This window comes from Anguilla anguilla, chromosome 2, assembly GCF_013347855.1.
Source record: "Anguilla anguilla isolate fAngAng1 chromosome 2, fAngAng1.pri, whole genome shotgun sequence".
NCBI classification, from domain to species: Eukaryota; Metazoa; Chordata; class Actinopteri; order Anguilliformes; family Anguillidae; genus Anguilla; species Anguilla anguilla.
Window position 1 is genome coordinate 71,038,164 of NC_049202.1, and position 9,782 is coordinate 71,047,945.

Genomic DNA, 9,782 nt, shown 5'->3' on the forward strand with positions numbered 1-9,782 from the left:
CTGCTGGGTCACTGACTAGCGGGTTCCTGCTGGGTCCCTGACTAGCGGGTTCCTGCTGGGTCCCTGACTAGCGGGTTCCTGCTGGGTCCCTGACTAGTGGGGTCCTTCTGAGTCACTGCTGTGGACATGACCTGAGAATAACGCTGTTTCATCGCTGGTTGATACAACACAGTGATTTTACACCCCCACTGCTCATTTCCTTTAGGTCTTGGGTGAATGCGTTTATAATCATGACCAAGCCTTTTTCTAGTCGCTGCTTCATAATGAGAAAATTAGTATTAAAAAAAAAAAAAAGCCTGAAGTATTTTTACTTCCTTTTAAATATTTAATATAAATTCCTTTTATGTTAGAACGATGCAGTTACTTTAATTGGGTGTGAAAATGTTCACGTGTTCCTTGATGTCTAACATCGCGCTGATGTTATTTGGTGTTACATTAACGTTCGTGACCGTGAGTGTGAAATGGATTTCGCTGGGCGTTCCTAGGTCATCGGTGAGGAGGAGGACGTCAGCGTCTACGACATCGCCGACCACCCGGACTTCCACTTCCGCGCCACCGACATCGTCATCAGGATATGGAACTCGGAGAACGGGCAGACGGCGGCGGACTGCGAGAACGAGGTGGGTTCGGCCGCCCCCTTCCCGAAAAGGGACGCCCCCCCGCCCCCCCCCCCGAGCCCAGACGGCCTGTTCCCACAGCAGGACAGCGTGCCGTCAGAATCACAGTTCCCTTCTTCTAACTTCGACACCAGCGTTCGTTCTGGCGGAAGGCGTCCTTCAAAACCTTCTGCTGTGTCGAAGGTGGGAAACATCGGGTCGCTTTTTAGGGCTGAGCGCGTCATTGGATGACGTCGCGGGGCGGATGCGGTTAGCCCCGCCCTCTTTCAGAGCTGCGCGCCGATCTGCTCCGAACAAACTTAGCGCCGCCCGATGCTAATTCCCTGACATCGTGTGCGTTGAGTGAAATTTCTCCAGCGTGAATCTTTCGTTAAAGGGCTGGGCATGTGAGTAGCGTAGGCGTCGGCGTGCGTGCCGGAGTCGGGCAGCTGATCTCTCTGTTCCCTCCAGACCTCGGTGGGCCAGGTGTCCAGGGTGGACGTCAGCAGCAAGGTGGAGGTGGTGTGGGCGGATAACTCCATGACCATCGTCCTGCCGCAGGTAATCCTTCAGACCTCTCCGAACAACCCCGGCTCTTCTCTGTATAAATGCAGATGAACGCTAGATAAAGATCCTGTGTTTGCTTTGCCTGTGGCAGCTGTGGATTGAGGTTGAGAAGGTATGACTAAAGTGCAGTTTATTAGCATACTGTATGTGCTCTCATATTCACTTGCGTGACAAGAGAATAGTACTCTAACTCTGTGTCTTTGGCATCTTAACCTGATCGATCCTTTTTTAATGACTGTAGCATGTTCACCAGTTTTTCTGCAGGAGCCAGAAGCACAATTTAGAAATTCTGTTGCGCTGACTTTATTAGCATTTTAATAGAATATCTGCGACTCCAAGTTGAAATACTTAGTTCTAAAATGGCACGATCCAGTAATTCCTGGTATAAGTTATTTTGCTCGGTAGGTTGAGCTTCTTCAGCTGTATTTGAGATTCATGTTAAAATATTAAAATATGCGTCTAACCTTTCCCACCTTCCTAAAAGCGATGGGTGTTTTTTTTTTTCCTTTTTGAGGTGTTGTTGACGGCTCTGGGTTGTTTCAGTATTTTTTATTTTTTTTGGCTTAATGAATTCCGCCGGGCCTCTCCGCCCAAAGACGGGCCCTGATGAGTGTTTGGGGAAGTGGCGCTGACCCCGCCGCCGGGCCGGGCCGGGCCGGGCCGGTTCTGTCTCCCCAGCACCTGTACAACGTGGAGTCGGAGATCGAGGAGACGGACTACGACTCGGTGGAGGAGAGCAGCAGCGGCGCCTCGTCCGAGGAGTGGGAGGACGAGAGCGACAGCTGGGAGACCGACAACGGCGTGATGGAGGACGAGCACGCGGGCGAGGGGGCGCCCGCGCCAGCGCCAGCGCCAGCGCCCACGCCCACGGGCCCCCCGGAGGAGCAGACCGCGCTGACCGCCGCGGCGGCCGAGGAGCCGGAGCCGGGCGCCGTCGCCGCGGCGACGCTGGCCGGCGGGGGGGCGGGGCCGGGCTCGGAGGAGAAGGCGGGGAAGGAGGGCGCCGCGCGGGGCTTCCGGGAGCTGAAGGAGGCGCTGAAGATCCTGGAGAGCCTGAAGAACATGACGGTGGAGCAGCTGTGGACCGGCTCGCCCACCTCCCCCACCGTGGAGCCCGAGAAGCCCACCAAGGAGAAGAGGTCTGTGTGGGGGGGGGCGATGGGGGGCGGGGGGGGAGACCGCTCTCTGCTCAGGGCTGTAAGGCATGGAGAGATCTCTACACTCGGGAGTGCAAAAACATCTCTAGGGGGGGGGGGGAAATGTGTGCATGTATGAGGCAGCAGTGTAGTATAATGGGTAAGGAACTGGTCTTGTAACCTGAAGGTCACAGGTTCGATTCCCCCGTAGGACACAGCCGTTGTACCAAGGTGCATTGCTTCAGTATACTGTATATCCAGCTGTATAAACGGATGCAGTGTAAATGCTGTGTAAAAGTTGTGTAAGCTCCTCTGGATGAGAGCGTCTGCTAAATGCCTGTAATGTACAGGAATATAATGTATGAAAAAATCCACTTGAGTTTGGATAGTAGAAAAACAAAGGGTGTTAGAGGCAGTTCAAGGGCACTTGCAGTTGGCACAGGCGGATAAACAACAGACATTTGGCTTATCAGGAAAAAACAGAACTCATTCGTACCCGTCCCAAGTCATCTGCGGTCTAGCTCATATAAAGGACGGTGCTTTTTACACTTTTCACAGTGTCGCACAGTCAGGGAAGAGCGTGCGTGCTCACGTTAACAAACTCGCGCAGGTTCCTGGACGACTTCAAGAAGCTGCAGGAGAACCTGAAGAAGACCCTGGACAACGTGGCCATCGTGGAGGAGGAGCGCATGGAGGCGGCGGGGGAGGCGGAGAAGGAGGAGAAGCCGCAGGAGCCCCAGACGCCCGTGCGCTCGGAGTGGCCCAGCGACACGCCCGTCCTGTGCCAGCAGAGCGGGGGAAAGCCGGGCGTCACCTTCACCAGCGCCAAGGGGGAGGTCTTCTCCGTGCTGGAGTGGGCACCGGGTGAGGCGCCCGAGCCGGGGTGGGGGGGGGGGGGGGTCGGGGAATACAAACAACCCAGCGTGTGTCCGCACGCGGCAGGGGGGGTGTGGTTACTAGCTGTGGTACAGAACACGTCTCTGTTGAAGCGTTTTGAGTACGTTGCTCTGAGCCATCTGACCTGAGTAGCACTGATGTTGATTTAAGGTGTGTGTGTTTTTTAAGGACACCTTTTTGTGCTGCAGGTGAGCGGGTTGCTGAATCACACACATAGCTAACCCCCTACGGCTGCCGTGGCAACACCCTGTGAAACGCTGAGAGGGCAAGGTGAAAGGTCACGGTGTGGAATGATGGGATGTCTGTCTCGCCCGCTTGCTCTCTCTCTCTGTGTACAGATAGCCACGCCTTCAAGAAGATGGAGTTCCAGCCGGCGGAGGCCAAGAAGTTCTTCAGCACCGTGAGGAAGGAGATGGCCCTGCTGGCCACCTCCCTACCCGACGGCATCATGGTCAAGACCTTCGAGGATCGCATGGCAAGTTCAGGCGTTGGGCCCATTAATGCCAAGATTTTTTCCCCCAGAGATTTCTTACATAAGCATCTACAGTCATCCAAAAAATATTCACAGATGGAAAAAGAGTTCTTAGAGACTTTAGTTCCCCATGGGATTAAATGGGTTTTAAAAGTCTGTGTCTGGCAGCTTGGTCCATTTTACTTACTACTCCTGGGTTCTACTGAAAAGCTCAGGGGTCTAGTGCAGTTCTGCCACCCCTGTGACTGCTCCCCACCTGTGACTGCTCCCCCATGTGACTGCTCCCCACCTGTGACTGCTCCCCCATGTGACTGCTGCCCCCATGTGACTGCTCCCCCCGTGACTGCTCCCCCCATGTGACTGCTCCCCCATGTGACTGCTCCCCCATGTGACTGCTCCCCCGTGTCTGCTCCCCCCTGTGACTGCTCCCCCATGACTGTACACACATAGCTAACCGCCTATGGCTGCCGTGGTAACCCCCTATGGCTGCCATGGTAACCCCCTATGGCTGCCGTGGTAACATCCTATGGTGGTAACCCCCTGTGGCTGCCGTGGTAACATCCTATGGTGGTAACCCCCTATGGCTGCCGTGGTAACATCCTATGGTGGTAACCCCCTGTGGCTGCCGTGGTAACATCCTATGGTGGTAACCCCCTGTGGCTGCCGTGGTAACATCCTATGGTGGTAACCCCCTATGGCTGCCATGGTAACCCCCTGTGGCTGCCGTGGTAACATCCTACGGTGGTAACCCCATATGGCTGCCGTGGTAACATCCTATGGTGGTAACCCCCTATGGCTGCCGTGGTAACGCCCTAAGGCTGCCGTGGTAACCCCCTATGGCTGCCATGGTAACATCCTATGGTGGTAACCCCCTATGGCTGCCATGGTAACCCCCTATGGCTGCCGTGGTAACGCCCAGTGGCTGCCGTGGTAACGCCCCGCCCTCGGGTTTTCCCGCAGGACCTCTTCTCGGCGATGATCAAAGGCCCGACGCGCACGCCCTACGAGGACGGCCTGTTCCTCTTCGACATCCAGCTGCCCAACATCTACCCCGCCGTGCCCCCCCTCTTCCGCTACCTGTCCCAGTGCAGCGGCCGCCTCAACCCCAACCTCTACGACAACGGCAAGGTGTGCGTCAGCCTGCTGGGCACCTGGATCGGCAAGGTGAGGCCGCCCGACCCAACCCCCTCCTCCCCCACACTGCCGCTGCTTCTGCTCCTCACTGCTCTCTGCCGCTAGGTCTGTGTTCAGACTGGATCAGAATGTTGATGCACAGTGACTTTCTGCTTCGTGTGTAATGTGTGTTTATTATAGTTTATTGTAACTGTGCGGAGTTCTGACTGTGTGTGTGTAATGTGACTGTGTGTGTGATCTGTCTGCAGGGCACAGAGAGGTGGACCAGTAAGTCCAGCCTGCTGCAGGTGCTCATTTCCATCCAAGGTGAGACCATGTGATCAGATCATGTGATCGGCCCCTTCCTTCCCCTCTCACACACGCCTTCACTTACTGTATGTCTACTACTACAACTGCAATCACTGCTACTACTACAACTGCTGCAACTACAACCACTGCTACTACTGCTACTGCAACCTCTGCTACTACTGCTACTTCTACAATCACTGCTGCTACTACAACCGCTGCTACTACTGCTACTACTACTAAGCTAGCACCACTACTGCTACTGCTAGTTCTGCTGGTTTACTGGGGCAGTAGTGTGGTGTAATGATACGGGATCTGGGCTTGCAGGTTTGATTCCCAGGTGCGGCACTGCTGAATTGCTTCAGTAAATATCCAGCTGCATAAATGGACTGTATGCAAAATAAAATAAACAGCGTAAGTCAGTCTGGATAGCAGTGTCAGCTTATTGCCTAAAATGTAAAAGCAGAGTAATTCTACACTCTCGCCACCAGCCCGCACTGACCTTTGACCTGTGGGGCTGGGTTTGATTGAGCAGCAGACGTAACTGATCGAACTGATTTTCTGTAGTCGTTCACGACGTGCTGTACGACCGTCACCGTTGAGGAGATCATTCCGTTATAGTTTCTTCTGTACCGCTGCTCACGCTTTGCCGCCACGCCGTCTGTTCCAGGGCTGATCCTGGTGAACGAGCCCTACTACAACGAGGCGGGCTTCGACAGCGACCGCGGCCTGCAGGAGGGCTACGAGAACAGCCGCTGCTACAACGAGATGGCGCTGATCAAGATGGTGCAGTCCATGACGCAGCTGCTGCAGACGCCGGTGGAGGTGTTCCAGCAGGAGATCCGCGAGCACTTCTGCGGCAGCGGGTGGAGGCTGGTGCACCGCCTGGAGGCCTGGCTGGAGCTGCACGAGGCGGCCGAGCGGGGGCCCGGGGGCCACAGGGAGGGCCACAGGGAGGGCCGGGCCCCCGAGTTCCCCCTGCTGGAGGAGGGGGCGCAGGCGGCGGCCCACAGCAGCCCCGGCCAGCCGGACCCCAGGGGCGGGGAGGAGCTGGAGGACTCGGGCCTGAGCCCCTCCACCACGCTGCAGCAGGACCTGAGCCAGCACTCGGACTGCGACGGGGCGGCGTGGGCGGGGGCCGAGGCGGGGGCGGGGCCCGAGCAGGCCGGGAGGGCTCAGCCGGACTCCGCCGGCGGCGGCGGCGTGGGCGGCGGCCAGCCCGCGGTCAGACCAAAGAAGCGGAGAAAGAGCTACCGCAGCTTCCTGCCGGAGCGCAGCGGCTACCCGGACATCGGCTTCCCGCTCTTCCCGCTCTCCAAAGGCTTCGTCAAGAGCGTGCGCGGCGTGCTGCTGCACTACCGCGCCGCGCTGGCGGCCAGCGGCCTCGTCGAGCGGCCCGAGGACAAGTGAGGAGCCAACCGCCACGCGCCGCGCCCCCCACGCCCTGCCCCGCCGCCAGCACCTCCCTGCCAATCGCCACGCTCCCCTCCCTGCCAATCACCCCCCCCCCCCCCCACCGCCCCACCGCCCCACCGCCACCCATCAAACCAGTGTTCTACAGCTGTCTGCTGCCCCTCCCACAGGTAGCCCCCCGCCGTACTGGAACAGGGAGGAAATTTGCTTCTTTAAGGGGAAAAAAAAAAAAAAAACATTTAAAAGTGGGGGTGGAGGGGGTTGGGGGAAGAATTACACATTAAAAAAAAGAAAAAAAAAGTCTTATCTGCGCATATATCTACTCGATTTACTTGGTGTCCCACCGGAGCTGAGGTGTGAACTTGCCCTCTCCCCCCCTGGGGGGAGCCGCTGCCCGTCCCGCCCTTGTCCTGGTGTCCATCCCTCTGGAACTCTGATCGCTCAGGGAGACTCGGACCCAGAGCATGTGCCTTGATGGAAGGGCGTCTGTCGGGGGCTGGCTGGGGGGGTCCTGGTTGGGCGAAGAGCAGTGGGGGTGGCGGAGGACTGTGATTGGCTGTGTGCGGTGGTGGTGGTGGCGTGCTGGGGAAGCTTCCTGTGACTCTTTCTGCGGGCTGAGGGGTCCTACAGAGGAGTGGTAATTTGGGTTGGGGGTGGGAGTGGGAGTGGGAGTGGGGTGGGGAGGCTGGGGTACCACACGGGGGGGTTTGCACAAGAGCAGGGAAACACGATGTCGCTCGGAACAAAAAACCCAAACTGCCGTGGAACAAAAAGGGAAACGAAGCCAGAACTTTAGCATCCGTGGTGCCATGGTGTCCTCCGGGGATCAGCGCGAGCTGACTGGGCCTGGAGCTGTCCCAGGCCTGGAGCTGTCCCGGGCCTGGAGCTGTCCCAGGCCTGGAGCTGTCCCGGGCCTGGAGCTGTCCCGGGCCTGGAGCTGACTGGGCCTGGAGCTGTCCTGAACCTGGAGCTGTCCCGGGCCTGGAGCTGTCCCGGGCCTGGAGCTGACTGGGCCTGGAGCTGTCCTGAACCTGGAGCTGTCCCGGGCCTGGAGCTGACTGGGCCTGGAGCTGACTGGGCCTGGAGCTGTCCTGGGCCTGGAGCTGACTGGGCCTGGAGCTGACTGGGCCTGGAGCTGCCCCGGGCCTGGAGCTGACTGGGCCTGGAGCTGACTGGGCCTGGAGCTGCCCCGGGCCTGGAGCTGACTGGGCCTGGAGCTGTCCCGGGCCTGGAGCAGCCCCGGGCCGAGCTGTGTGCGCAACCCGCTCCTCGGAGGGCAGGAGAGTCGCCCCAGTCCCGCGCCCGCTCGCCCCGTCCCGCGCCAGCCCAGCCAGAAGGGGCGCTCGCTCGGGTAACGGAACACACGTCGCTGCATGACCTCACCCTAACGCCCTCGCTCTCCTGCCAGTGCTGGGTTATGTGCGCCCCTTCGCCATCTTCCAGGTGCCACCAGAAATTCGTTCTGAAGAACAGGCCGTTTGTGGATTTGAAAGTAGCTGTTGCTGGTGGGTGGAGCTCAACCACCGACACCCCCCCCCCCCCCCCAGCCACATAAAAAAAAAACAAACAAGAGAAACCGCTTAGTCACTGTAGTTCATGTAGAATCCTACCGATCCCTGACTTCAAACCGCATAAAATAAATCTGAGTGGTGAGTTTACAAAAAATCTGGGGAAATCCGGTACGGTACATTGGCTTGGTGGCTTGGGGGGGGGGGGGGAGAAAGTGATTTCTGTCCTTAACTGGGCTGTTTAATAGATTTAACTCTGGAATAATAGGAGGGAGTTTAAGGTGAAGGTGCCTGAGGAATGTTCCGGAACGGGGGGGGTTTGGGGGGGGTTTGGGGGGGCGGTCACCTGGAGAGACCTCTGTTATAGTGTACACCTTGTTCCCTTTTCAAAAGATTTGCACTCTGATGTGGCTTTTTTTTTTTTTTCTTTTTTCTTCTCGCCTGTGTTCCCCGTTTATTTAAGCACAAAGGTAGGACCTGATTTAGCTCTGAGGTTTAATAAGGAGGGGAGAACTGCTCTGTGTCGATGCCTCCTGTAAGATGACAACACTTCTCATCAGCCAATCAGGACCCACCGTTCTTTCAGACGCCGCCTTGCTCCGTTTCCTCGCTAAATCGGTATATCGTGCTAAGCTGACCCTCTGTCGCGGTAGGTCCTCAGGCAAACCCACCCCCCACCCCCCTCGCCCAAACCCCCCACCCCCTCGCCCAAACCCCCCCACCTCCCTAAGAGCTTCTGTTCTCTGCAGATCGCTCCCCGGGGGGTTTGAGAGTGGACGCGGTAAATAATTGAACGCACGGACGGGATCGCGACGCGTTGCCTTACTTTGCTCCAGCTCTCCTGAGGTTTAACAGAGCTCCCCGTTATCCGAAAAACAAAGCGCCTCTGCCCCCCCCCCCGGCCAGGACTCGGGCAGGCAGTTTCTGTGCATCGTTTGAGCTCCCCCCCCCACCCCCCACCCCCAACCCTGTTTAAAACTATGAGCCACAGCGAGGAGGGGGGGATTATCTTTGGATAACAGACAGAGGGGTTTAGTGCTTTAGACAGTTGTGTGCTGCTTAAATCGATGCAGTTTTGTTTCTCTTTTTTTTTCTCGTTTCCTTCGATTTTCGTTTGCCTGTTCTGACCCCCCCAGAGGGCAGGGGGGGGGTGTACGGGGTCTTCCAGAGCGGGCCGTTGCCGTCCCATCATGCTCACCGCCCCGCCACTCTAATTCTGCTTTTCATTTCCTTTTATTATTGGGGTGAGGATTCCCTGGGCGAGCTGAATTCGAAAGAAGAAAAAAAAAATCTGTCAGTATTAGTTTCCCTTTCCCGCCGATCTCGAACGGTCTCAGCCACTTCTTATTCGTGCCACCAGGGGGCAGCGGCTTCGGATCCGACCCCCAAAAGGGCCCGCAAGTTCCGCTCTACGTGCCGGAATCCAGCCCGACCTGTCTCGCAAGTGCTCTTGAATTGTGGGAACGACACAGGACGTGCGGGCATTCGTGTTTACATCCCCTCCTGACGCGGGACTGGAGCGACACGCTCGCGCGTTTGAGAGGCGCGCCTCCAGGCCCCCAGCCCCCCTTCGGTCGGGCCCAGACCTGCCAAGCTGGCCACCCCTCTGTACAGTCCCCCCTTTTTTTTTTTTTTTGTTGCACAAGACGACTGAAGACGTTTATGCCTAGGAGCGTAGGTTTGTGAGATGCAGTTCAATATAGCATGCGTGCGCACACTCCTAAAAATAATCTGTGATGGGGGCGGCGGGGGGGGGGGGGAGGTGGAGGGGGTG

The 9,782-nt window shown here is 57.5% G+C and overlaps 1 protein-coding gene across 1 annotated transcript in view; it reads left to right on the forward strand.

Moving 5' to 3' along the window:
* Positions 1–6,552, forward strand: part of ube2o (ubiquitin-conjugating enzyme E2O) — a 36,092-nt gene extending 29,540 nt beyond the window's left edge. The window contains exons 13-20 of the mRNA XM_035402866.1: positions 486–620; positions 1,068–1,157; positions 1,842–2,302; positions 2,910–3,163; positions 3,535–3,671; positions 4,629–4,832; positions 5,051–5,108; positions 5,758–6,552. Of these exons, the coding sequence (XP_035258757.1) occupies positions 486–620; positions 1,068–1,157; positions 1,842–2,302; positions 2,910–3,163; positions 3,535–3,671; positions 4,629–4,832; positions 5,051–5,108; positions 5,758–6,497 (2,079 nt within the window). The 3' untranslated portion in view covers positions 6,498–6,552. The remainder of the gene's footprint in view (positions 1–485; positions 621–1,067; positions 1,158–1,841; positions 2,303–2,909; positions 3,164–3,534; positions 3,672–4,628; positions 4,833–5,050; positions 5,109–5,757) is intronic.
* The last annotated feature ends 3,230 nt before the right edge of the window (positions 6,553–9,782 follow it).